This window comes from Colletotrichum lupini, chromosome 1, assembly GCF_023278565.1.
Source record: "Colletotrichum lupini chromosome 1, complete sequence".
Taxonomy (NCBI): domain Eukaryota; kingdom Fungi; phylum Ascomycota; class Sordariomycetes; order Glomerellales; family Glomerellaceae; genus Colletotrichum; species Colletotrichum lupini.
In genome coordinates this window covers 6,803,861-6,830,563 of record NC_064672.1, presented here as the reverse complement: position 1 = coordinate 6,830,563, position 26,703 = coordinate 6,803,861, and the positions used below count along the sequence as shown (strand labels likewise).

General features: G+C 40.9%; 7 protein-coding genes across 7 annotated transcripts; 3 read left to right on the top strand and 4 right to left on the bottom strand.

Annotated features, from left to right (window-relative positions):
- Positions 1–850: 850 nt before the first annotated feature.
- CLUP02_01957 (uncharacterized protein) lies at positions 851–2,517 on the top strand (the record flags this gene model as incomplete). Its single annotated transcript, XM_049280992.1, has 2 exons — positions 851–2,298; positions 2,355–2,517. The coding sequence occupies 2 exons, from the start codon at positions 851–853 to the stop codon at positions 2,515–2,517; spliced, it is 1,611 nt and encodes a 536-aa protein (XP_049136949.1).
- A 408-nt stretch (positions 2,518–2,925) lies between these two features.
- CLUP02_01956 (uncharacterized protein) lies at positions 2,926–4,537 on the bottom strand (the record flags this gene model as incomplete). Its single annotated transcript, XM_049280991.1, has 3 exons — positions 2,926–3,252; positions 3,307–3,417; positions 3,482–4,537. 3 exons carry the CDS (start codon positions 4,535–4,537, stop codon positions 2,926–2,928), a joined length of 1,494 nt encoding a protein of 497 aa, XP_049136948.1.
- A 13,901-nt stretch (positions 4,538–18,438) lies between these two features.
- Positions 18,439–19,953, bottom strand: CLUP02_01955 (aminotransferase class-V; the record flags this gene model as incomplete). Its single annotated transcript, XM_049280990.1, has 1 exon — positions 18,439–19,953. The coding sequence occupies one exon, from the start codon at positions 19,951–19,953 to the stop codon at positions 18,439–18,441; it is 1,515 nt and encodes a 504-aa protein (XP_049136947.1).
- A 396-nt stretch (positions 19,954–20,349) lies between these two features.
- On the bottom strand, positions 20,350–21,570 carry CLUP02_01954 (uncharacterized protein; the record flags this gene model as incomplete). The annotated part of the gene is made up of 6 exons (XM_049280989.1): positions 20,350–20,890; positions 21,043–21,083; positions 21,148–21,187; positions 21,255–21,272; positions 21,341–21,419; positions 21,540–21,570. The coding sequence occupies 6 exons, from the start codon at positions 21,568–21,570 to the stop codon at positions 20,350–20,352; spliced, it is 750 nt and encodes a 249-aa protein (XP_049136946.1).
- Positions 21,571–22,462: 892 nt separating this feature from the next.
- CLUP02_01953 (fungal specific transcription factor domain-containing protein) lies at positions 22,463–24,613 on the bottom strand (the record flags this gene model as incomplete). The annotated part of the gene is made up of 5 exons (XM_049280988.1): positions 22,463–22,610; positions 22,703–23,712; positions 23,769–24,236; positions 24,289–24,533; positions 24,601–24,613. The coding sequence occupies 5 exons, from the start codon at positions 24,611–24,613 to the stop codon at positions 22,463–22,465; spliced, it is 1,884 nt and encodes a 627-aa protein (XP_049136945.1).
- Positions 24,614–24,677: 64 nt separating this feature from the next.
- Positions 24,678–24,998, top strand: CLUP02_01952 (uncharacterized protein; the record flags this gene model as incomplete). Its single annotated transcript, XM_049280987.1, has 2 exons — positions 24,678–24,830; positions 24,888–24,998. The coding sequence occupies 2 exons, from the start codon at positions 24,678–24,680 to the stop codon at positions 24,996–24,998; spliced, it is 264 nt and encodes an 87-aa protein (XP_049136944.1).
- Positions 24,999–25,107: 109 nt separating this feature from the next.
- CLUP02_01951 (major facilitator superfamily transporter) lies at positions 25,108–26,556 on the top strand (the record flags this gene model as incomplete). The annotated part of the gene is made up of 4 exons (XM_049280986.1): positions 25,108–25,220; positions 25,294–25,356; positions 25,421–25,535; positions 25,603–26,556. 4 exons carry the CDS (start codon positions 25,108–25,110, stop codon positions 26,554–26,556), a joined length of 1,245 nt encoding a protein of 414 aa, XP_049136943.1.
- Positions 26,557–26,703: the final 147 nt, after the last annotated feature.

Genomic DNA, 26,703 nt, shown 5'->3' with positions numbered 1-26,703 from the left:
GATAAGGCTGCTGCTGGAACTTTAGTCTTCACTACCTGCATTTCCCCGTCCAGCTCCTTGTCAGACCACACATTTGGGTGGCTGTCAGGTTGACATATTGTCAGCTTGGTTGGATGAGTACCGAATAGACACGTTGGGTCGTGCGAAATTCGTAAGCGCGAGCGGGACGGTGCGAAGGAGAAGGATTCTGCACCCCACATGTCCGAAGGATTCAACAGACCGCCCTGGAAGACCAGCCCAAATTCATGTAACAGGGGTAACCAATGCTCTCAGTTCTTCCCGAGTCTGTTTAGGGTAAGATCGAAAAGAATACCTGCTTTGGGAGAATTGCGTATCAGTGGACGTCGCAAAGGATTCACCGGCAATTTGAAGTAGACAAATGCTTTCTGGAATTAGCTGTACCTTGTAGACATGCCAAGACACCCTGTGCTCCATCGCTTAGAATAATGATCCGATATGTTGATCATCGGAAAATGCGGGCTATTCGTAGGCAGAAGCGTGCCATTTTCATGGGTTCAGTGCACGATATGTTTGCATTGCTAGGATTACTCCCCTTCAAAACCAGGATCTGATGGTTGTGACCCGAGTCAGGATTCGTCATCAGATAGTTTCTTTCATGTGGATGAAGCAAACAACTGGCTTCACATTTGCATTTGGAAACCCAGCAGTCAGTAATTGCTTCTCGGACATAATCCCGTATTACGGATGTGTGTCTGATGGTGCTAGTAAAAGAAATTCAATCTCTGAAACTTGGACCATTGTCGATGTCATTATAGGAATTCTTCGCGGACAAGTGAAGCACGGCAAAGATCGCATCGGACTGTATCACCAGAATTCATTTGGAACCAAAATGTCCTCCCAAACCTACGTCAACCACACTCAACTTACCCCTGGCGTAACTTGGGACCACATTACTACCAATTGGCAAGCTCTCACTGTAACATCGCGTCTCACATTTACAGTCGCTGTCATTTGCACCGGAGCGTACATCATCTCCATCGTCAAAGAGCTCTACTTCTCGCCGTTGTCTTCATTCCCTGGTCCGAAACTTTGCGCAGTCTCTCGGATTCCCCATCTCATTGCCACAGTTCGAGGACGCCAGCTTCCATGGCTGATTAAACTCCACAACCAATACGGCGGTGTCGTCCGTATCGCCCCCGACGCCCTCACTTTCACAGACGAGCGTGCTTGGTTCGACATCTGCGGCGCCACCAAAGCAGCCAAAGATGGCATGGCCAAAGACCCTCGTCTCGCAGCCCTCGTGGGAGGCGACCTTGTCAATCCCGACCCCGCGAAGCCACGATCTCAACAGACGCACAGTCTCATGCGCAAGGCAATGGTGCCGGCTCTAAAGCGCGATAACGTCAAGAGGATCGAGGGCATGATCAATGGCCACATCAACGAGTACCTTTCCTTTATGGAGTCCGCCAATGGTGCCGCTATCGACATGCGCGACATGAACAGCTTTCTGATTTGCGACCTCATAGCGGATTTGTTTCTCGGCGAGTCTCTCCATCTCTTCTCAGACCCAAAATTCGTACCTTGGGTGCATTCTTTCGACCGGTTTGCCAAGGGTGTCACAATCCTAGCCGTCGTGAACCGGTTTCCGTTTCTTCACAAGATTCTACTTTTTGCCGTTCACAAATGGGGAAGCGGCGAGCGTGAATCTTTCATGGCTCCAATCTTTGAACGCTTTGATCGCCGTGTCGCCTTATCAACAGCGAGGCATGACATGCTACAGATGGTCTTGGATGGAGAGTCCGAAACCGGCGGACGACAAGGAACGATGCCCCTAGAACTGCTGAGGGAATTTGCTCCATTCCTGATGCTTGGTGGTTGCGAGGCCATGCCGACTGTACTCACGGGATTCGTCTATTTTGTCTCGCGTGCGGAAAACCGCGCTATCAAGGAGTGCTTGCTTGAGGAGGTCAGAACTGTGTTCAAAACCGAGGCGGATATCACCATGGACAGACTCAGCAGTTCTCAAAAGGATCTGCCTTACCTAGAGGCATGTCTGCAAGAGTCAATTCGGTGCTACTCGCCAGCGGCAACTGGCACAGATCGCTGCGTTCCTTTATCGGGAGCTCAGATTGCGGGCAAGTTTGTACCTGGGAATACTGTTGTCATGATGCTGCATCAGGTCACCTACTCAGTGGAGCGCAACTTTGCCAGACCTGAGGAATTCGTTCCTGATCGATGGCTCCCGGATGATCGAGGACGACCAAAAGACTGTCTAGGCGATAAGAAAGGAAGCGTGCACCCCTTCTCAGTTGGACCCCAGTCGTGCTTCGGCCAAGAGTTAGTCTTACCGCCCCCGTTGCAAGGTCTGGTTGGATTATACTGACACTCTATAGGTTGAGCTTTTATGTTCTACGCATGACCCTGTGTAAACTGCTGTTCAACTATGACGTAGCCTTGGACGCTGCGTCTGAGAATTGGCTGGATCGCCAACTCACTTATAGCACACGGTCGAAGCCGCCTCTAATGGCAGTCATCAAACGGGCCAAGACGCATTAAGAAGCGAGTTCAATATTGTGATCCTGGTTCCATGCCAATTTATCTCCAGAATACATGTAGTGCCAACGTTCAAATGGATGGGGTCTTCGAGTCATCCATAGCAATCGAATAGCTTTGCCACATCACAGCATGAGCCAAGCTTGAGTAGAATGCCATGACCTCACTGAGTCTTGAATTGTAAAGGCCCCAAAGATACACAAGATGTGATCAACACATTATCGGTATGCGTTCAGTTAATCTGCAGGGCTTTTCCATCCTTTTTATAGGGAATTAGCTATTGCATTTGTAGTATAGCAATGCGTTGACAACTCTGTAACTGGATGGTTAGGGATACCGAAAAACTTTATCACGGAATTTGAATTACTACGGTATCTTGTAAGCGAGCTTCCGAGTGTTTCCTTCCGTTCATTACAATTGCTCGAAGACGCGAGCTCTTATCCCTTCCGAATCTAGCGGAGGCATTCCGACAAAGAAATCATGCGCAAGCTCAACGTCACGCCGTGTAGTCTGATAAAGTTCGAAGTCAAACCTAGAGAATATCGTGGCAACAGTGAGATACAGCTCGGCATAGGCAAGGTTCACACCAATACATTGCCGGCTGCCTCGCCCAAAAGGCACGAAATTGCGCATGAGCCTCGTTTTATCATCGATCCAACGTTGGGGGTTGAATTGGTCTGCGTTGTTCCAGTGCGCTTTGTTCGTATGAAGAAGGTATGAGGAAGAGCTCATAACGGTCTACGAAGATTGGTAAGTATAAGACCGAGTAAGTTTGGACTGTGTTGTACTTACACCTCGCGGTAGCCTGTAGCCAGAGTACATTAGGTCTTCGGTAGGAGCATACCGCGGAAGACGACCCGGTACTCCATAAGACAGTCTTATGCCCTCTTGTATGACACCAGTCTGGGCTTTCATGTTAGCGAAGAAGCGACTTAAATACTCGCTATTATGGAACATAACAACTGACCAGATATGGGAGAGGCTCCAATTTTGCCACAGTGAAAGGTGGGCTCACAGACTTGAGCTCAGCTCGGAGGGTCTTAAGCATAGCCGGGTTCTCCGTGAGATAATAGCTCAAGACCGTCAAGGCCGCGGCAGTGGTTTCCGTGCCGGCACCTAAAAAGATCGCCGCTTCGGCTTTAAAGCGCTCGAGAGTCTTGTCAGACTCCGGCAGTTGTTTGCTGTCTCTCATCTCATGGAAAACTGTTCGTATCGTATCGGGCTTGTCTTTGGCAAGGACCTCCGTGATCTGCCCAGAGATCTTCTTGTCATAGTCTGCAAGAGGCTGAAGCTTAGGATCGATCTTTGCTAGGACACTGATGGGAATTTTCTGGATCAAGTCGAAGAGCCAAGGAAACATGCGGCCAATGGGGTGACCTTGCGGCATCTCATGGAAAAAGTCAAGAAACTCTTTGCCGAACTTGTCTTGTTTGAGGTTGTCCATGCTCTCGCCGAAACAGTACTGGCCGATGACGTCCATGGTGAGGCCACTATAGAGCTCTTTGAAGTCCATGACCGCCCCAGAATCAGCAAGGCCACTCATTCGACCAGCCAATTGATTGATAGTCTGAACGATGAGAGGTTCCAGAGCACGGATTGATTGCTTAGAGAATGATCCAGACAGCGCCGATCTGCGAATCCGATGTCTTTCGGCGCTATAGGTGTCAAACATGCTCTCATCCTGGGTGGCCATGAACCGAATCTTATTCCGAGGTCGATGTGGTCCACTGGCGTAGATCTCGTCGTAAAATGTGATGTCGTTGATATGAACTTCGCGAGGATTGATCCTGACTATGGGACCATACTTGGCATGCAAGTCCTGGATTTTCCACAGAAAGCGCCCACGACGGATGGCATCGTAGTAGAATTCGTACAAAAATGTTATTGCGGCAAGTTTCGGGCCGGGAATGTTTCTCAGCGGTGAAAAAAATAAGCGGTAGGCCACCACAATGATAGAATAGTGCAGTAGAAGTAACACCAAAGCTTTGGATGTGCTCAGTGAATCCCAAGTGAAGTCCATCATGGAAGCTGTTCACCGCAGAGTGCAAAAAGTGTTTTGGGGCACCAAAAATGCTCAGAATGACTGGAAACTCAAGGATAATGCCACCGCAACTCAGATTCATGAAAGAATACGGCCGCCAAACCAAGGAATCAAGAATAGATTCTACAAGGCAATGAGTCGGGCCAGCGGTCGCCGAGCTTAAGCTTTCGGCGTAAAATTCGCCTTAATTCAGTTATTGTTAGTATCCCTATTACAGAGTAGTTAGTTCGAACCGTAGTTAACGAAGAGATTAATTAAACTATATAAATATCTGCGTAGTAGTAAAAAGGAGGTTCTAACTATAAGTTAGGCTAGCTATAATAATCGTAAATAGGGCCCTTAATTAGCCCCTATATAGTCGGCTATATACCGCGGTTAAATTAGACTTCTAATCCGATACTAACTTTCTTTTTTTTTTATTAATTTAACCGCTACGGTTAGAGGTATAATTCGACCTTAGGCCCGTTTACTAAGTCGTCTCCTTTTCCCCCTTTTCTTTACTCTTTTTATATAACTTATCCCTCTATTTATATAATAACTTTTCTGCTACCTACGAATTACTCTAATCCCTTATTTAGTACTACTTTTATAAAAGCGTTTACGAGGTTATTTTTATTATTAATCTAACGGATCTCGAGTATCTCGCGCCTTTTATACGATTACTTAAGGGCTATAATATCGATTATAAGCCTCTTTTCCTTCGTCGTTCTTAATTTAACGAGGTATTTATATAATAAGTAGGAATTTATATAAATAACCGTTAAAATAGGTAGAAGTCTAATTCGATCGGTAATTTTCTTTAGCGTCGTTAAAATTATATAAAAGAAGTTAACGCCGTTAATTATACTATAAACCTCTAATGCTAATATACTTCTCGTTACCCGCTTATTTTTAGTTAACGAGTAGTAAATTATATTACTATATATAATAAATTCGCTCTCGCTTATACTCTCGTTAATTAGGATAATAATATACCCTAATTACGAAGTAAGGTCGTTATTATTTATAAATAACCTATTAATAAAGACGTAGAGCTTACTAGTTATAAAGTCGATCGGGTAGTAGACAAGACGTCGGTTAAGATTTATCTACTACTACTTAAGCCGCTTATTAAGTACCTCGACGTCTCGTTCGGTTAGATCTATAGCTTACGCTACCCTAACGTAGTTAAAAGTTATTTTAAGTTAATAAATACTTATAATATATACCCCTTACGCGAGCTTAGCCTTATATTACTTCTTAACGTTAGTTACGTTTAAATTAACGAAGTTAATCTTCTTACCCTACCCCTTTTATTAAAAAATAATAGTTTCCCTTTCGATTATAAAAATCTTATTATTAAATACTAAGGGGGTATTTATTATAAAGACCTCTTTTAGCTTCGCTATAAAGCCCGCTTTTTAAAGCTCCTTATCCTCTTTTTTTATAAAGTTAATATTAAATAGGCCTAATATATCGTTAGTCTATATTCCGACGATCCTAAATTAGTTACCTTTATGCTCCGTAACTAGTAAGTACGGGTCGTACGTAGAGGTAACTATTAATAGTTAATTAATATAAAAATCGTAGTAAGTAGCCTACTAATAGGTGCCCGATTCTGCGAGCCTATATAGTGGCTTAAGCACTTTAATAATCGTACTTTCTAAGTACTTATTAGCCATTTCCTTTAGTAAATAGGCTAGGATTCTCTTTATAAGCCCTATAGCCGATTAGGTATAGGCCTAGGTAATATCACGGCTCTAAATCTCGTATCCCTTTTTCTATAGTAATATTATTAGTACTATTATTAATCGTTAGCTATAGCGCTATATAGTAAGTAATTATATAAGTAGCGTTACTTTTTTAACGTCGCCGTACCCCTAAATTACGTATTTAGACTTCTCGTACGGCTAGGGTATTCCTTTCCCTTTAATCTTACGAACTATTCGTAATTTAAATATACGGAGGTTTATATATTTTTCTAAGTCGTATAAGATAAATTAATAGACCCCTCGATTACGAAGAGTGTCTATTTCGATAAGATCTAATCTCTTATACGGCTTTTTAGTAATTATAATTATACTTTTCTTACGTAGTTTAACTACTAGCTCGAAATCGGCTTTCTCTTTTACTATATAAAAAGTATTAATTACCTCGTCGCTAGTAATAAATTACTACGTTAGGGCTTACCGTTATAGTCTTTTATAACGTCTCGCCGGTAGTATTAGTGCCCTTTTAGTAATTTCCTCTTCCTCGTCGTTTATTAATATTACTACGACGATTTTATTAAGGATAATTTCCTATGCCTCTGCCGCGGGTTATATAGTTTCCCCTAGCTCTTCTTTTTTTTATAAGTTAGAAATTACCTCGTTAAGATCTATATAGTACGGTTTAATTACTATAATTAATATTTCGAGTAGCTAGTCGCAATCTCTTATAACTATATAAAAGCGCTCGTTAATAGAAATTAACTTATATAGCCTAGTCTACTATTAAGTAATTTCGCACTATACTCGTATATCCGAATTTAGTAATATATTTAGATTATCCCCTATATTAAGCCTATTACGTATAGTAATTACCTTATTAATTTACCTTTTTATACTTACCTCGCGTAGTACCTATATTACTTTTTTAATTACTTAGGCTCGTTAGCTTATACTTAGTAACGGCAGCGAGGCTAAGGTCGTTCTTAAATATACTCTAAATACTAATAGCGTTAATATAAGTCCGTTAGGCCCTATAGTATCGTTATAGTATTTAAGTACTATTTAGAGGCATTTGTCGTTAGTAAAATCCGGATTTTCCTTTTTAATAATTCTAAACGCCCTTTTTAACTATTAGTATGCCCTTTTTACTTTTTTAATACTATAGTGCGCTTTAACGGGTATAACTTTTAGCTATATATTATAGGCCGTTATATTATCCCTAAATTCTACCGACTTAAAGCTAGTACTAGCGTCGGTTTTAATACTATCTAGCGGTCCTTAGTATATATTAATCTAGCTTTTTCGCAGGGCTACTTATACTATTTTTACTTATAGATCCTAGAGGAATTACCCTACTTAAAAAGATATAGCTACGTCGATTATATATAATACTAGCTAACTATTTAAGTAAAAAATATTAATAACTATTTCTTAGTTAAAGTTAAGCTTATTACGTAATTTAAACTTAAATCTGCGTGGGCTCTGCGCATTTATTTAGTATTAGTAATATACTTTTATTAATTACTCTAGCGCCCCTATCTTAATATTATTATTACTTAATTACTTTAGGAAGTTATATAGCCTCGTAACTAACGGGTACCTAAATCTCCGGTATAGTTTTCTAAGCTTACTTTTTATTAGGTAATTAATTAACTTCGTATCGTTAATAAGCTTTATAAACGCATACCCCTATCGTCGTTCGACTATTTTAAAGTGCTTACCGCTAGAGATTTTGTTCCTCGTATTATTAAATGTAATACCTAGTTAATCTATATTTTTTAAATATAAAAGAAATGGGGTATTAATAAGTAAAATATAAAAAGTTATCGTTCCGAAGTATATCTCTACTTCTACTATACTTAGGGTAACGATTTCCTTACTTAGGCCGAAACTAATCCTTATAATACTTATTATTAACGTATTAAGCGTTATTAGCGTAATTTTTTATAGTACCTAGAATTACCCTTTTCCTCTGGTTAACTATTACGATACCTTAGTGTTTAGGATAATCCTATAAAAATCGTCTAGGCTATACCTTTCGCTTACGTAAAATACCTATACGAGCTTAGTATTCGAGGGATCTAAGTAATATAAAAAGGACCCCTCTAGCTACCCCTAGATTTACTTAGTACTATATTCCTTTTTTTTAAATATCGAGAGAGATAGCGTCTTCTCCTTAATCGTTAAGAAAATAGGCTTCGGCCCTACTAAATTCGCCCTTTTAGCCGCTTCTATATCCGTTATTTAAGGGACCTTCCCTTACTATTTATAAATAAAAGCCTACTTATTAAGAGCTTTTACTACCCTCTATTCGTTTAGCCTTATATATTTTCTAAAAGCTAACGGGGTAAAAAAAGAGTAGTTAATATCGTCGATTTCGTTATAATCTAATTTGTTAGTATAGGGGGTAAGATCTTCTTTATTTTCTAAATCTCTTATAGGGGGTATATACTTTAGGCCGCTACTTTAGCTACCGTTACTAAGTTCCGTGCCCCCGGATCTGCCCTTATATATAATAAGGAATTAGTTAAACTAACGAGGGCTAGTTTTATTATTTACTACCCTCGACCTTTTATACTATTTATATAATTTAGTACGCTCTTTTTTAAAGTAATTACTTAACTAATATCTATCCTTTTTATAAATATAATATTACTTCTTTTATTACCCTGCCCGTAAGTTAAATCTCTACTTATTTAACGAATCTAGGCCTCCTTATTAGTAATTACTATATCTAGCCTCTTTTCCCTTCCTATTATACGTTCGATCGACCTAATATTATTAATAAGGGCCGTCGTACGCTTAGAAATAGGTTTAGTATAGTATTCTTATTTTAATATTAAAGCTAGATCTTAGCCTCGAGTAAAGCGTCTCGTAATCTTCGGGTACCTAGTATAGGGTAATTCTTATTTTTAGTATATACTAAACTATAGTATAAAGATATCTAACTCTTTACTCGTTTATCCCCTTATTTAGCTAGGTTTTTACTAGCTTATCGATTCGATCGATAAGCTTTTCGAGGATCTCTATTCGTAATTTACCCTCTATTATCCTAGCTATAAATATAAAAAAAATTGCTCGTAGCTTAGATAGGAGCTCTAGGTTCTTATTATAGGTCTTAAAGCGGCTTTAGATTGCGTTAATTATACTAAAAAAGTCGTTTTAATCGAAATTACGTACTGCTTCGTAGTAATAATTAGAGGCTTTACTTATAAGTATAATATTAATTACCGAATAGTACTAGTATTCCCTAATTCCGACTTTTTTATAGTAATTATAAAATATCGTTAGGGTTTTTTATAAGACCTTATACTTCCCCCTAGAGTATAATTTCTCTTTTAAAAAGATCTTTTTAAGGTTTATAAATTGCCTCGTATTTATTCTTAGATTTTTAGTATCTATATACGAACCCTGCGTCGCTACGTATTATTAGTAACTTCGGGTCGTTTACCTCCTTTCTTATTAACTAATTAGTACCGAATTTCGTATTAGTAGTAGTAACGAGTTATAAATTAAAATAGATAGAATTATCGATTATCGTATTTCTAGTACTATATTTTACCCCGGTATATCCTTTTGCGACGATAGATTTCCGTTAGTAATTATAAGGAGGAAATCTAGGTCGTTTACCCTTTTTCTAAATTCGTTAAAGCGATTATACGCTCTATTAACCTATGCCTAATTCTATAATACGAATTCCTCCTTTATAATTATTATTATTAGTATTTTATATAGCTCTCGTAATTATAATTACGCTAGTAATACCCCTCGCCCGTAAAAGAATCTATTAATTACTTTTACGATTCCTAGGCTTGCGCTCGTAAACTATTCGTCTAGTTAGTAGCTAAGGTCGTCTACGATTTCGTAAAATAGGGGTTACCCTTATAGCCCCTTTTTCTTATAAACCTTAGTTAAATAGATTAATACCGCGTTAATTTACTCGCCGTTAGGCTAATTCGTAATTCTATATATCTACGTCCCCTAATAGTCCGGGTTAATATTTACCTACTTATAAGGGATTAGGATTCTATTTAAGATCGGGTTTTGTTCTCTTCTTTTTTACCTTAACTCGCTAAGGGGCGTGCTCTAGCTTATACCTATATTAGTAATTACTAACGTATTTAATCTTAATAGAGATATATCTAATCCGCGCGCTAGTTATAATAAATCCGTACTTTTACTACTTAACGAATTTATTAGGGTCTAAGAGATTCCCGCTTCTTCTTACTATCTTATTATTACTCTCGTTTTTACTATTTTTAGCGATTACTACTACCTTTCTAAATCGCTAGCTATCGTACTTACTAAGATCCTCCTTTTTATTTAGTATAAAAAGGTAGGTTTTAGTAATTCTTTTTTATAATAATAGCAATAGACGTTTATATTATTATAAAAAGATATAATAATTAGTCTCGGGATCTTTACTAGTTATTAATTTCCGCTATCTCGTATACTTCTAGCCTCCTAAGCCTCGTGCTTTTTATAATCTCTAAATAGCTTCCTTCTTTAACCTACCTCCTCTAGGGCGGTATTCTATAAGAATAGTTAAAAATAGATGCCGGGCGGCTCTTAAAGGAGCTATATAGGCTATTAAGAACCGTATAGGCCGTTAAGTATAGTTAACTATTAGTATCCTTATTATAGGGTAGTTAGTTCGAACCGTAGTTAACGAAGAGATTAATTAAACTATATAAATATCTACGTAAATATAAAAAGGAGGTTCTAATTATAAGTTAGGCTAGCTATAATGATCGTAAATAGGGCCCCTAATTAGCCCCTATATAGTCGGCTATATGCCGCGGTCGAATTAGACTTCTAATCTAATACTAACTTTCTTTTTTTTTTATTAATTTAACTACTGCGGTTAGAGGTATAATTCGACCTCGGGCCCGTCTACTAGGTCGTCTCCTTTTCCCCCTTTTTTCTACTCTTTTCGTATAACCCATCCCTTTATTCGTATAGTAACTTTTTTATTACTTACGAATTACTCTAATCCCTTATTTAGTACTACTTTTATAAAAGCGTTTGCGAGGTTATTTTTATTATTAATCTAACGGATCTCGAGTATCTCGTACCTTTTGTATAATTACCTAAGGGCTATAATATTAATTATAAGCCTCTTTTTCTTTATCGTTCCTAATTTAACGAGGCATTTATATAGCGAGTAGGAATCTATATAAATAACTATTAGAATAGGTAGAAGGCTAATTCGATCGGTAATCTTCTTTAGTATTATTAAAATCGCATAGGAGAGGTTAACGCCGTTAACTATACTATAGACCTCTAACGCTAATATACTTCTTATTACCCGCTTACTTTTAGTTAACGAGTAATAGATTATATTGCTATATATAGTAAATTCGCTCTCGCCTATACTCTTATTAGCTAGGATAATAATATACCCTAATTACGAAGTAAGGTCGTTATTATTCGTAAATAACTTATTAACGAAGACGTAGAGCTTATTAATTATAAGGTTAATCGGGTAGTAAACGAGACCTCGATCGAGATTCGTCTATTACTATTTAAGCCGCTTATTAAGTACCTCGACGTCTTATTTAGTTAGATCTATAGCCTACGCTACCCTAGCGTAATTAAAAGTCGCCTCGGGCTAATAAATACTTATAATATATACCCCTCGTACGAGCTTAGCCTTATACTACTTTTTAACGTTAGTTACGTTCGGATTAACGAGGTTAATTTTCTCGCCCTACCCCTTTTATTAAAAAATAATAGTTTCCCTTTTAATTATAAAAATCCCGCCGTTAAATACTAAGGGGGTATTTATTATAAGGACCTCTTTTAGCTTTACTATAAAGCCTACTTTTTAAAGCTCCTTATCCTCTTTTTTTATAAAATTAATATCGAATAGGCTTAATATATCGTCGGTTTATATTCTAACGATCCTAAATTAGTCGCTTTTATGCTCCGTAACTAATAAGTACGGGTTATATATAGAGGTAACTATTAATAGTTAATTAATATAAAAATCGTAGTAAGTAGCTTATTAATAAGTGCCCGATTTTGCGAGCCTATATAGTGGCTTAAGCACTTTAATAATTATGCTTTTTAAGTACTTACTAGCTATTTCCTTCGGTAAATAGGCTAGGATTTTCCTTATGAGCCCTATAGCCGATTAAGTATAGGCTTAGGTAATATTACGGCTCTAAATCTCGTATCCCTTCTTTCGTAGCGATACTATTAGTACTATTATTAATTATTAGCTATAGCGCTATATAGTAGGCAATTATATAAGTAGCGTTACCTTTTTAACGTTACTATACCCCTAAATTATATATTTAGACTTCTCGTATAGCTAGGGTATTCCTTTCCTTTTAATCTTACGAACTATTCGTAATTTAAATATATAGAGGTTTATATATTTTTCTAAGTTATATATAATAAATCGATAGACCCCTCAATTATAAAGAGTATTTACTTCGATAAGATCTGATCCCTTATACGGCTTTTTAATAGTCATAATTATACCTTCTTTACGTAGTTTAACCGCTAGCTCGAAATCGGCTTTCTTTTTTATTATATAAAAAGTATTAATTACCTCGTTATTAATAATAAATTACCGCGTTAGGGCTTGCCGTCGTGGTCTTTTATAACGTCTTGCCAGTAGTATTAGTACCCTTTTAGTAATTTCTTTTTCCTTATTATCTATTAGTACTACTACGACGATTTTATTAAGGATAATTTCCTATGCCTCTGCTGCGGGTTATATAGTTTCCCTTAGCTCTTTTTCTTTTTATAAGTTAGAAATTACTTCGTTAGGATCTATATAATACGGTCTAATTACTATAATTAATACTTTAAGTAGCTAGTTACGATCTCTCGCGACTATATAAGAGCGCTCGTTAACGAAAATTAACTTATATAGCCTAGCTTACTATTAAGTAATTTCGTACTATACTCGTATATCCGAATTTAGTAGTATATCTAAATTATCCCCTATATTAGGCCTATTGCGCGCAGTAATTACCTTATTAACTTACCTTTTTATACTTATTTTATATAGTGCTCGTATTACTTTTTTAATTACTTAGGCTCGTTAGCTTATACTTAGTAACGGTAGCGAGGCTAAGGTCGTTCTTAAATATACTCTAAATACTAATAGCGTTAATATAAGTCCGTTAGGCCCTATAGTATCGTTATAGTATTTAAGTACTATTTAGAGGTATTCGTTATTAGTAAAATCCGGATTTTCCTTTTTAATAATTCTAAACGCCCTTTTTAACTACTAGTATGCCCTCTTTACTTTTCTAATACTATAGTGCGCTTTAATAGGTACGACTTTTAGCTATATACCGTAGGCCGTCGTATTATCCCTAAATTCTATTAACTTAAAGCTAGTACTAGCGTCGGTTTTAATACCGTCTAGCGGTCCTTAGTATATATCGATCTAGCTTTTTCGTAAAGCTACTTATACTATCTTTACTTATAGATCCCAGAAGAATTGCCCTACTTAAAAAGATATAGCTACGTCGATTATATATAGTACTAGCTAACTATTTAAGTAAAAGATATTAACGACGATTTCCTAGTTAAAGTTAAGCTTATTACGTAATTTAAATTTAAATTTGCGTGGGCTCTGCGCATTTATTTAGTATTAGTAATATACTTTTATTAACTATTCTAGCGCCCCTATTTTAATATTATTATTACCTAATTATTTTAAGAGGTTATATAGCCTCGTAACCGACGGGTACCCGAATCTCCGGTATAGTTTTCTAAGCTTATTTTCCGTTAGGTAATTAATTAACTTCGTATTATTAATAAGCTTTATAAACGCATACCCCTATCGTCGTTCGACTACCTCGAAGTACTTATTACTAAAAATTCTATTCTTCGTATTATCGAATATAATACTTAGTCGATCTATATCTTTTAGATATAAGAGAAATGGGGTATTAATAAGTAAAATATAAAAAGTTATCGTTCCGAAGTGCGTCTCTATTTCTATTATACTTAGGGCGACGATTTCCTTACTTAGGCCGAAATTAATCCTCATAATACCCGCTATTAACGTATTAAGCGTTATTAGCGCGATCTTTTATAGCGCCTAAAATTACCCTTTTTTTTTAGTTAATTATTATAATACTTTAGTATCTAGGATAATTTTATAAAGATTATCTAAGCTATACCTTTCGCTTATATAAAATACTTATACGAGCTTAGCTTTTAAAGGATCTAAGTAATATAAAAAGGACCCCTCTAGCTACCCCTAGATTTACTTAGTACTATATTCCTTTTCTTTAAATATCGAGAGAGATAGCGTCTTCTCCTTAATCGTTAAGAAAATAGGCTTCGGCCCTATTAAATTCGCCCTTTTAGCCGCTTTTATATCCGTTATTTAAGGGACCTTCCCTTACTATTTATAAATAAAAGCCTACTTATTAAGAGCTTTTACTACTCTCTATTCGTTTAGCCTTATATATTTTCTAAAAGCTAACGGGGTAAAAAAAGAGTAGTTAATATCGTCGATTTCGTTATAATCTAATTCGTTAGTATAGGGGGTAAGATCTTTTTTATTTTCTAAATCTCTTATAGGGGGTATATACTTTAGGCTACTACTTTAACTACCGTCGCTAGGTTTTATACCCCCGGATCTGCCCTTATATATAACGAGGAATTAATTAAACTAACGAGGGCTAGTTTTACTATTTACTACCCTCGACTTTTTATACTATTTATACGATTTAGTACGCTCTTTTTTAAAGTAGTTACTTACGTAATATCTATCCTTTTTATAAATATAATATTACTTTTTTTATTACCTTACCCATAAATTAAATCTCTACCTATTTAACGAATCTAGGCCTCCTTACTAACGATTACTATATTTAGCCTCTTTTCCTTTTTTATTATACGTTCGATCGACCTAATATTATTAATAAGGGCCGTCGTATACTTAGATATAAGTTTAGCGCGGTATTTTTATTTTAATATTAAAGCTAGATCTTAGCCTCGAGCAGAGCGTCTCGTAGTTTTTAAGTACTTAGTATAAGGTGATTTTTATTTTTAGTATACGCTAGATTATAGTATAAAAATATCCGATTTTCTACTCGTTTATCCCCTTATTTAGCTAGGTTTTTACTAGCTTATCGATTCGATCGATAAGCTTTTTAAGGATCTCTACTCGCAATTTACCTTTTATTATCCTAGCTATAAATATAAAAAAAATCGCTCGTAGCTTAGATAGGAGCTCTAGGTTCTTATCGTAAGTCTCAAAGCGGCTTCGGATTACGTTAATTATACTAAAAAAGTCGTTTTAATCGAGATTACGTACCGCTTCGTAATAATAATCGGAGGCTTTACTTATAAGTATAATATTAATTACTAAATAGTACTAGTGTTCCCTAATTCTAACTTTTTTATAATAATCGTAAAATATCGTTAGGGTTTTTTATAAGACCTTATACTTCCCCCTAGAGTATAATTTCTTTTTTAAAAAGATCTTTTTAAGGTCTATAAATTACCTCATATTCGCTACTAGATTTTTAGTATTTATATACGAACCTTACGTTACTACGTATTATTAGTAATTTCGGGTCGTTTACTTCTTTTTTTATTAGCTAATCGGCGCCGAATTTCGTATTAATAATAATAACGAGTTATAGATCGAAATAGGCGGAATTATTAATTATCGTACTTCTAGTATTATATTTTGCCCCGGTATATTCTTTTATAACGATAGATTTTTATTAGTAATTATAGGGAGGAAATCTGGGTCGTTTACCTTTTTTCTAAATTCGTTAAAGCGATTATACGCTCTATTAACCTATACTTAGTTTTATAATACGAATTCCTCTTTTATAATTATTATTATTAGTATTTCGTATAGCTCTCGTAATTATAATTACATTAGTAATACCCCTCGCTTATAGAGGAATCTATTAACTACTTTTATAATTCCTAGGCTTATGCTTACGAACTATTCGTTTAGTTAGTAACTAAGGTCGTTTACGATCTTATAAAATAGGGGTTACCCCTATAGCCCCTTTTTCTTATAAACCTTAGTTAAATAGATTAATATTACGTTAATTTACTTACTATTAGGCTAATCCGCGATTCTATATATTTACGTCCCTTAATAGTCTAAGTTAATATTTACTTACTTATAAAGGATTAGGATTCTATTTAGGATCGGGTTTTATCCTCTTTTTTTTTACCCTAACTTACTAAAGGTCGTACTCTAGCTTATGCCTATATTAATAGTCGCTAGCGTGTTTAATTTTAATAAAGATATATCTAATCCGCGCGCAAGTCGTAGTAAATCCGTGCTTTTATTACTTAACGAATTTATTAAGGTCTAAGAGATTCCCGCTTCCTCTCGCCGTCTCGCTACTACTCTTATTTTTATTATTTTTAGCGATTATTACTACCCTTTTAAATTACTAGCTATTATACTTACTAAGATCCTCCTTTTTATTTAATAAAAAAGGGTAGGTTTTAGTAGTTCTTTTTAATAATAGTAGCGGTAGACGTTTATATTACTATAAGAAGATATAGTAATTAGTCTTAGGATCTTTACTAGTTATTAATTTCTACTATCCCGTATATTTCTAGCCTCCTAAGCCTCGTGCTTTTTATAATCTTTAAATAGCTTCCTTAGTTAATTTCTAATCGCGGGCTAGCTATAAAAAAAGTCGTTTAGTAAAAAAGCTACTCGGGGCGACGGTAAAAGGCTAATTACTTAAGCAGTTTTATTAATTAACGTAGTTTAATATAGTAGACGTCGACCTCTCGTGGGTAGTAAAGGGCTATAATTACTCGATTCCGTGCAGTATTTAAAAATCGCCTCCTTTTTTATCTACTTCCATAAGGTTAATTAGTACGAATTTCCTATCCCGTGCGGTATTAAGAGGTCGTCTTTTTTATATAGCGAGATACCTTACCGATCTACGATAGTAGAGTTTAATTACTAATTAGTATTAGTATCCTTATTATAAAGTAGTTAGTTCGAACCGTAATTAACGAAGAGATTAATTAAACTATATAAATATTTATATAGGTATAAAAAGGAGGTTCTAACCGTAGGTTAGGCTAGCTACGATAATTATAAATAGGGCCCCTAATTAGCCCCTGCGCAGTCGGCTATATACCGCGGTCGAATTAAACTTCTAATCCGATATTAACGAAGTTAAGCCCTCTTTTTTATAAAATCGTATATTTTAAAGAAATTACCGAAAATACCTACTTATCGCTCGTACGCGGTAGGGTTAGATACTTTAAAAATCTTATCTTTTACGGCCTCTTAGTACCATATTTTATATCTTTTAGGTAGTCTTTTTTATAACTTAATTATAGTTAAGTAATTATTATTTACTAGTAATCCTTTTTATTATTTAATTAATTTCTAATCGTAGGCCGGCCGTAGAAAAGTCGTTTAGTAAAAAAGCTACTTAGGGTAACAGTAAAAGGCTAGTTACTTAAGTAGTTTTATTAATTAACGTAGTTTAACGTAGTAAACGTCGACCTCTCGTAAGTAATAAAGGGCTATAATTACTCGATTCCGTGCGGTATTTAAAAATCGCCTCCTTTTTTATTTACTTCTATAAGGTTAATTAGTATAAATCTCTTATCCCGTGCGGTATTAAGAGGTCGTTTCTTCTACGTAGTAAGATACCTTACTAATTTATGATAGTAAAATTTAATTATTAATTAGTATTAGTATCCCTATTATAGGGTAGTTAGTTCGAACCGTAGTTAATAAAGAGATTAATTAAACTATATAAATATCTACGTAGTAGTAAAAAGGAGGTTCTAACCGTAAGTTAGGCTAGCTATAATAATCGTAAATAGGGCCCCTAATTGGCCCCTGCGCAGTTGGCTATATGCTACGGTCGAATTGGACTTCCAATCCGACAGCCTATAAAAATGCTTATTTCTATAAATTATTAAATACTTTCTAAAGTCTTAATAGATTATATATATTTTCACTCTGTGTGAAATTATATTTGTAAATAAAACATATCCGAATGATAGTTAAGGAATTATGTTTTAATAATAAAGCTCTTACGTTTTTAGTATATTCTGACCAATAATTCGTAGCTGCTGCTTATACTAGTAACGGCTACTTCTAAATAAGCCCCAGAATAAGGTAGATGCACTCGGGCAGTGTATTTTAATGCGAACAAGGGAGTTTGTTATTGAACAAAAGGTGGTTTATTGAGGTAACAATCATGTTCAACAGTGTTCGTGTGGCGGAAGGCCATTAGCTGTTGTCAGCCTGTCGGTGTATCTCACTTTTACAAAGTCCAGCAAGCGATCCACGTCCTTTGTCGTCGTCATGAACCCAAACGAGATCCGTACGGCACCCACAGGTGCCAAAAGCCTGACGTAGTCGTCCAGAGAGTCACTCTGAATGCTGGTGAGCGGTAATAAAGCCCTCTTGTCCAGACCAAAGGCAGCTTCTCCAGCACCAGGGTTGCAGAAGCAGCCCGTTCGTAGTGATATGTTCTCGACAGAGGCTTCTTTGGCAACCAGTCTCTCATCGACGACCCTTCCACCAATGTCCAAAAAGTTGAAGCAAATCGTTCCACCTCTCAGCTTCATATACGTCGGGCCGTATATCCTGACCATGGGAGACCCGTCACTGTGTTCGAGATTCTGTAAACGATCGAGGCACCAGCCGGTGAGGCACCTGACCCTGGTGTCGATCAACGGCATGCCAATGCCTTCCAACCAGTCCAGCCCAACAGTAACATCCGGTATTGACAAGAAGTTGACCGTTCCATCCTCAAAGGCAGCCTCATCCGGCGCCATGACATGCCAGGGAATCCCAACCGATGCCGCTGTGATGGTTCCACCTGAAAACCAAGGTCGTGAGGTGGCAAGCTTCGCCAGAGCATCGCGTCGTACAATCAGACAGCCAACGCCGGTCGGGTAGCCAAATAGCTTGTACCAGCTCGCGATGACAAACTCCGGTTGGACGCCGGATCCTGCGGACAAATCGAGTCTGGAGGTCGGCAGGTACGCCGCCGCATCGAGGAGCACGTCATACCCCTGCTTCTGCGCGACGCTGATCCATGACAGTGGATGACGGACGCCGCTGAAATTACTTTGGGCAGGGTACGCAAATAGACCTCTCTTTTTGGATTTGGTGTTGACCGCGTCGTCGTTAGTGGTTCGTGGGGTCAGAGCTAGTTTCGCAGCTGCAGCTGCAGCTGAGCCGAATAAGCCACCTCTGCGAAGGTTTAGTGCTGACATGAGGTCAGACGGGTCTATCCTCAGCTCCGGGGCGCGGACTGGAACGTAAGTGGTTCGTGTGTGTTTTCGGCGTGCGAATTCTCGGAGGCCGTTGACGGAGTTGTGGTTGTCGGACGTGAGAACCAGTCTGGTCCGTCTCGTGAAGGGGTATGATTCCGCAACGAGCCGCGCGGCGCCTGTTGCGTTTGGAGTGAAAATTGCAGTGTACTCTTCCGGGGAGGCATTGAGGTAGGATAGGACGCGGGCTCGTGCCTGCTCGACGAGGTGAGTAGCGGATTGACTCGTCGGATTGATAGAGTGCGGGTTGCCGCAAAGAGTTTGCTGGAGTCGAGTCTCGTGGGCTCGGATCTGGGATCGGGCGGCGAGTCCTGCGCCTGTGAAGTCGAGGTAGACGTGGTTCTGCTCGTCGAGGTAGCCATACTCAGTAGCGCGCAGATCATCTAGCCGCGAAGTCGATACATACTCGGGGTGGCTGTCGAGAATATTCTCCATGCTGGCCACCTCCAATATCCCAATATCGGAATGTTGGTGTTGGGGTGAAGTCCAGTCTCGATTGGGTTGGGTAAGTGGTTACAATACAAGAGGAAAAGAGGAATTGGCTTAGTAGGTAGTAAGAGTAATAAGTGCGGCAGGGCTTGTCTGTCCGGAGATGTTTGTGAATACTGCAGGTACAGCGTGTGTCTGGGGCAGGAATTTGTGTATAGAAATTAGGCAGGCCCTTACTTACTTAATGAGAAGGAAGGAGGAAAAGAGTGGAAGGTAGCACCTGCCATATAATCCCATCATTATCCGATCGTCCGAACTTATTTTGGACAACCAGCGCTTTGGTATGCATCCTGATCCTAATGAGAACCTTCTCCACTAGTATTACTTCTAGGGTGCCAGATATCAAATAGTGGAGGGTTGCATCGACCGTGGACCCGGGGGTTCGGCTAGCCCAAGCAGCTGAGACCCGTCGCCGAGTTCCATGTCAGAAGGAGAGCAGCAGCGCTTGGATGAGCCTCTCATTATTCGTCGCCTCTCTGACGGTGATGGTTGGTAATATCGAACAAGAGGGCATGCAATGCGTACAAAGGTGGACTGTGCTTGGGGATATATACACCGTTCTTCTGCTTGTACGCGCAGACGTTGGGCAGACTGTTGCATTTGTCCTACCTGAATGTCTGCAGTTCCAGACCACGCGGACGACTGCGTTTCTTCGGATCCCCCATACCGCCAATAAATTACGTGCGAAAGAAGCGCAGAACGGATGATCGGGTGGCACGACGTGTTTTCTCCCTTCACCTTTGCGAGACCCTGTGCCTGCGTTTCGGGGAATGCTGTGGCGCCCAACGTGGAATTTCTGACAAAATTGGGTCGTGAGATGTTCCATTTCGGGTTACCAATTGCTGACGGCCTGACGGTCTCGGACTGGTAGACCAACCGGTTCCTGAGTGCATGTCATCCCAGCACCTCCGCGTGGGAAGGAAGATCTTCTGTAAAGAATATTGATAACGACGCAAGTTCAAGAAGTGGAGGAATTTTGCAACAGGCAATGAGAGTCATGTTACAAAGGGATTCCTGGATTGGATATTCTCGAACACAGCGCAAAGTGGCTCAAGTGGCACTTCGTACTTTTCGTCCTATCGCAAATTCATTAGTTAAAAACTTCAATGAATTAGACTTGGTAACGATCATGCTGTCCACGCCGACCTGCATATGCGGCCCATGATCGTCGTTGGCGCCGCTTCAGCAGAGCGGAGACACCCGTCGATGATAGACATTGTATCGTTAATCCCTTAGAGATAGGCCACATGTTCAAGTGAAAGCCACTGGGATATGCAGCGGCAGTGATTCTACGGCCGGTATACTATGCGGTTGAAGGCTCGTACTTGCATACATCTTCGCTATAAGAGCCATATATAGGCGAAAGACCGATGCACCGGACAGTATGTTGGTAACCAATGAGCGTTCAGGCCCTATTTCACAACAACATCAGCAAGCAGAACAAGTGCAGGACCTAGCTCATAATTCCATGAGAACGAACAACAGGTGTGTTCGCTTATTACCCAGCATGTTTGTATGGCATCATCGCCAACTTCTCGGACTCAAATTGTTGATCTCCACCATGTTTTCACCGATCCACCCACGTTTTATTTTTCTCCACAAGTAGGATGTACGGCTCTCTTTACTTGGAAATACGAAAGATGGTGTGTAAGACGACTAACGAATATGTGCAGCGTTCCACATCTCAAACTAATTGCGTTGGGCTAAGCGGCTTTCCTTTCCCCCCTTCGATAAAAATCCAGATTGTAATGGGACCATTTTCACCCAATCATTTGCCTGCATCAAGCGATTTTGCCCTGGTGCCCATGCAGCTCTCTCTCAGCTGGCGACATGGCAAGGTGCTACCAAGGCACAGCTTAATTACTGTGCTTTCGCTAGTTCCTAACCGCATTGGGAAGCTTTGGGCGATGGAGGCGACCAGGCAGCTATCAATCAACCAAATCAAAAGGCTCGAAAGGCAATTGCTCGTGGAGCGCCATGAATCATTGGAAACTTGTCAAAGGCACTATATGACTTGGCAACAATCCACATCGTAGGCTCGCAACGCTTGAATTCTAGGTTTCGCGAAAGATATCCGCATCCTATCGGTATCCTTTCCCAAACTTAGGCTTAGCGCCAGTCGGGCTTGGCCACGGAGTGAATAGCCAATGTTCAAAATCATGAACAAGATCATGCCGACCACTAATAAAACACACACCTATCTGTCAACACCATCAAGCTGCACAATCTGCTTGAGAAGCGTTGGGCCCGTTTATTCATGACCGATCTTCAGCGGAAGCCTGGAGCCAGGAAGCTTCCTACTATGTTACCTACCTAAATAGGGTTTACGAAGTTAAACCCTGAGACAAGGACGCGGGTTGATCGTCACTCGAATCTACGCCTTTCTCCGAAGAAAACCCTTAACTCACCTACTCTTGAGTAATTAGATCTGCTTCTCTGACCGAGGACACTCAGCCTATTTGCTTTCAGGCTTTCTTGGCAAACTCGAATCGGTGAAGGAAATTGGGATGGAAGATTTTCCGTTTCCTGTTTCATTTCTAGACTCGTTTGCTTTCAACCGCATAAGTTCCAAGGAGCAATCTATTTCAATGTACTCAGCAAAGCTGGCAAGCGGATTGTCAGATTGTCTATCCCTCGATCTCAAATGACATCAAATAGATCTGAGAAATCATGCCATGTAAGAATGTTATCAAACGCCAGCGGCTCAAGCGCGATTGCATTCCACGGTTGTGATAGTCCAGTGCCAATATTCTCCCCAGATGGCATCTTTGGGGACGCTGCTACCAGTATTGACGTCTCGGCGGTTTCGCGCTGTCGAGTCGACTCTCTCGCCCGGTCTCGCAACGGCCCCATAGCCGCCCACACGCAACTCTTCTTCCCCCTCCGCTCATTCGCTTCTTCAAAGTCAGCGAGACAGGCGATGTAGTTATCCACTGCAAGCCAAGCGCGCTCTGCCTCCCCTCGTTCAGGCGAATCGACGAGCGTGCGGAGCGTGAGGAACAGGGCGTATAATTGCGGATGCTGCTGATAGAACCAGGCGTAGCCGGGGAAAAGCTTTCCTGATTGAAGCAGGTACCCTTGCTCGAGCAATTCGATGGCAGTGATGAACAAGGAATGGGGCAGGTACCGGTACCTGCGTTCTTGTTGCATTGGCGCCGAGAGCCAGGCTTGGAGCATCAAGATGAAGCGCGCTTTGGCTACGGATATCCGAAGCAAAGACTCCGCGGCACGATATAAGTCACTATTCTTCGGTGCGAACCGGAGCCAGCGATGGGCCATGGAGGACTCCGTCAGCTGGATCTTGGCCTCCCTCGTTTGCTCGTCCGCCGCCCCGACAGCGGAGACGGCGTGGCGTAGGTTGCGGCAGAGGTCGAGGTTCATGATGGAAAAGGTCGTCTCGGTCCATTCGTCTCTTCCGGTAGGGGCCTCGTCCATCTGGGGCCATAGCTCGGTATCATTCACATTCAGCGGCAAGCGAAAGATTTTGCCGCGGTCGGCCATTGTGTTGTTGAATCCGTGGCTTTCGGGCGCCGTGGCGTCTAGGGCGGTGAGATGCCACCAGAGACGACAACGCATTTCCGTCTCAAAGGGACCCAGGCCGAGACGGAAGCCGTCTTCGTGTACGCCGAGGGATTCTGCTATTCTGATAGCGAGGCCGGTGAGCGTCCAGATGGTTCGGCCGGTGTCGAAGGTTCTTAGTGCAGTCTGTGTATGCGTGATCAGCAATGGGTAATGTATTAGTGGAATCCAAATTGCCGTACCAAGTAGATTGCCAGAGCCTTCAACCCCTGCACGTTTGGATAAAGTAAGAACTGAGCCCTCGTGAATGCGCCATCTATTTCCCGCATAAAGTGGCGCAAGAGGACCAGCCTTTCAATACCTAGTTGGGTTGCAACCTCGGTGCTAGACATACTGGTCGTTGCCGCAAAGGCAGTGGTATAAAGAAGAGCTTGTGTGATGTTGTCTGCTCCATGAGGTTTGGCTGCGACACCAAGCATCACTGGCTGGATCGTGGGTATGTGGAGTATTTTGATCAAGGGATCAACGTTTTGTAGATAGACGATCCATAGCCTGGTAAGGACGTGAGGAGGTACTGAGACGGTCTCCGGGTCAGATCCAAAGACATCCGTGGCAGCTATGCCATAGTGGGGAGATATATGTTGAGTTGTTGCGCTGGGTCTGGGATCTCTAGTCTTCGTGCCGGCTATAGGTCGCTGTCGAGGCGGGTCCTAGGAGATATCAACATGTTTTCTCAAGACTAGAAGTTGCTCGAGCCATTACCCCAAGAAATAAGCCAACAAATACTGAATCATCTACAAAGTTTCCTCTCTCCCCGTCTCCGACAAGGACTTCTTGTGATGGCAGGATCGGTGGAGCCGGAACGGGGCCCGTCCCAGGCTTGCTCTGTCTACACGGGTCTTGCACCGGGGCTCCATTACGAAGAGAGGAGACAAGATTGGATAAGAGCCCTTCAACTCGAGAAAGTCGGTCAAGAACTTCCTGGTTCGTCGGTTGTATCGTCTGCTCTGGAGGAGGTTGTGACGATGACTCAGTTACTTGATGAACTACAGGAGTTTCGCAAAACGATGGTACGTTCGCATCGCATGGCGAAGAGGACTTGACTGATCGGGCATTTACGGGTGCTCTTCTCGTTCTGGCCTCGAACACACATGAGAGCTGTAAGCGAGTGCACTGCGAACAAGGGAGGCCCCGATTGCAGCGGACTTTGCGATCACGACAGGGCTTGCAAGAAGGACGGTCTCGTGGTCCCAGACGTCTTTGATCACTCATCGCAGGTCTGGTCCGATGAGATCCAGGAAGTTGTGAGAAGAGAGCTTGTAGTCGGTAAGATGAATTCGGTAAATTGAATCATGAGCTAGAGTCATGCTAAATGGAAAGATGATGATGGCGTTTGCGGTTCGGTGCGCCTCCCGAGGTTTCCCCGCGTGCCCCATTTTGGCCGATCGGCCGATCGGGCGAACCTAGTCTAAGTGTTGACGAAGTAGAGTATTTTAAGGAGATTTTGAGGATGAGCAATCAACTTGTCCTTTGAGCCTTTCCTATCAACTGTTCAAGTACATTCTACCCCTGATCTATAAAATGGGTGCTGTTGACGTCAATTCGCCCAACGATCTTGCCGGGTCCGATCCTGTGTCTGATCTTGACACGGGGGTGGTAGCATGGGATGACCAGCATGACACACAGAACCCAAGGTGAGAACTATATGACAATAAGTCGGAAACTCTATGTCTGGATCTGATATTAAATGATACTGATGTGACGCAGAAACTTCCCGTCAACGAGGAAATCTACCATCCTGGCTCTGCTTAGCTGCATGATAGTGCTCAGGTTCGCAGTCTCGCCTAGATGCTGAAGCGTATAAAACAAATACCTGATGCCGTTCTCCTAATAGTTTCTTGACGTCCTCAGTCATCGCACCAGCTGCTTCAAACATTGACTCTGAGTTTCACAATGATTCATCGACGGTTTCTTCAATGGTTACAACTATCTACGTCTTTGGCTACCTTGTGAGTATAAACAACGACAATCACGACTTAAACATTACAATGCACGTGCTTATCAGCCCTTTTCAAGGTCGGACCTCTTCTTCTTTCACCTCTCAGCGAATTCTACGGTCGACGCCCAGTATTCTACTACGCCAACATCTTCTTCACCCTCACCCACGTCGGCAGCGCCCTGTCCCCCAACATCGGGTGCCTCCTCGCCTTCCGCACAATTTCAGGCTTCGGCGCCTCGGCATGCTTCTCCGTCGCAGGCGGAATGCTAGCAGACCTCTATGATGTCCACCAACGCGGGGTACCAAACGCAGTCATCACGACGGGTTCTCTATTCGGACCCGTGCTCGGGCCCTTGTTCGGGGGCATCATCACGCAACGCGCAGGCTGGCGCTGGATCTTCTGGACGCTTCTTATCGCATCTGCCATTGTGACGGTCCTCATGAACCTTTTCACGCCAGAGACAAATGCGCACATTATCTTGCGTCGGAAGGCATTGCGGATTGGAAAGGAGACGGGGAGGACGGACTTGCTGAGCTTCTACGACAACCAGGTCGGGACCTCGTCCAAGAAGAATTCTCAGACACTGGGTCAAGCACTCCGCCGCCCCTGGAAGATGCTGTTCCGCTCACCTCTGGTCCCGGTGTTTTGCATCATGACGGGCTTCATCTCAGCTCTCTTATACATCCTCCTCACATCCACGTCCTCCTTCTTCCAGGAAGTCTACGGCTGGCCTCTCGAGACAGCTGGACTCGCCTACCTGGGCCTCGGCTTCGGAAGTTTAATCGGTCTCCTCCTCTTCGCCAAAACCTCAGACCTCATCGCCGCACGCCTCGCAAAGAAGAATGGCGGCCTGTACCAGCCAGAGATGAGACTGGTCACCGCCTTCATTCCAGCCCTATTCATCCCCGTCACGTTTTTCTGGTATGGGTGGTCAACGTATTCGAGGACGCATTGGATCGTCCCCTTGATCAGTTTGGCGCCGTTTGGCTTTGCTCAGTTGGGATCAACGCGTCTTCTCAGGCTTACTTGATTGACGCCTCTGGGCCCTATGCATCCTCTTCGTATGCTTGCGTTGTATCGGCTCGCTGTCTTATAGGTGGGTTTCTTCCCCTAGTTGGACCGAGTCTATACAGGAACCTTGGCCTAGGTTGGGGCAATTCGGTGCTTGGTTTTGTCA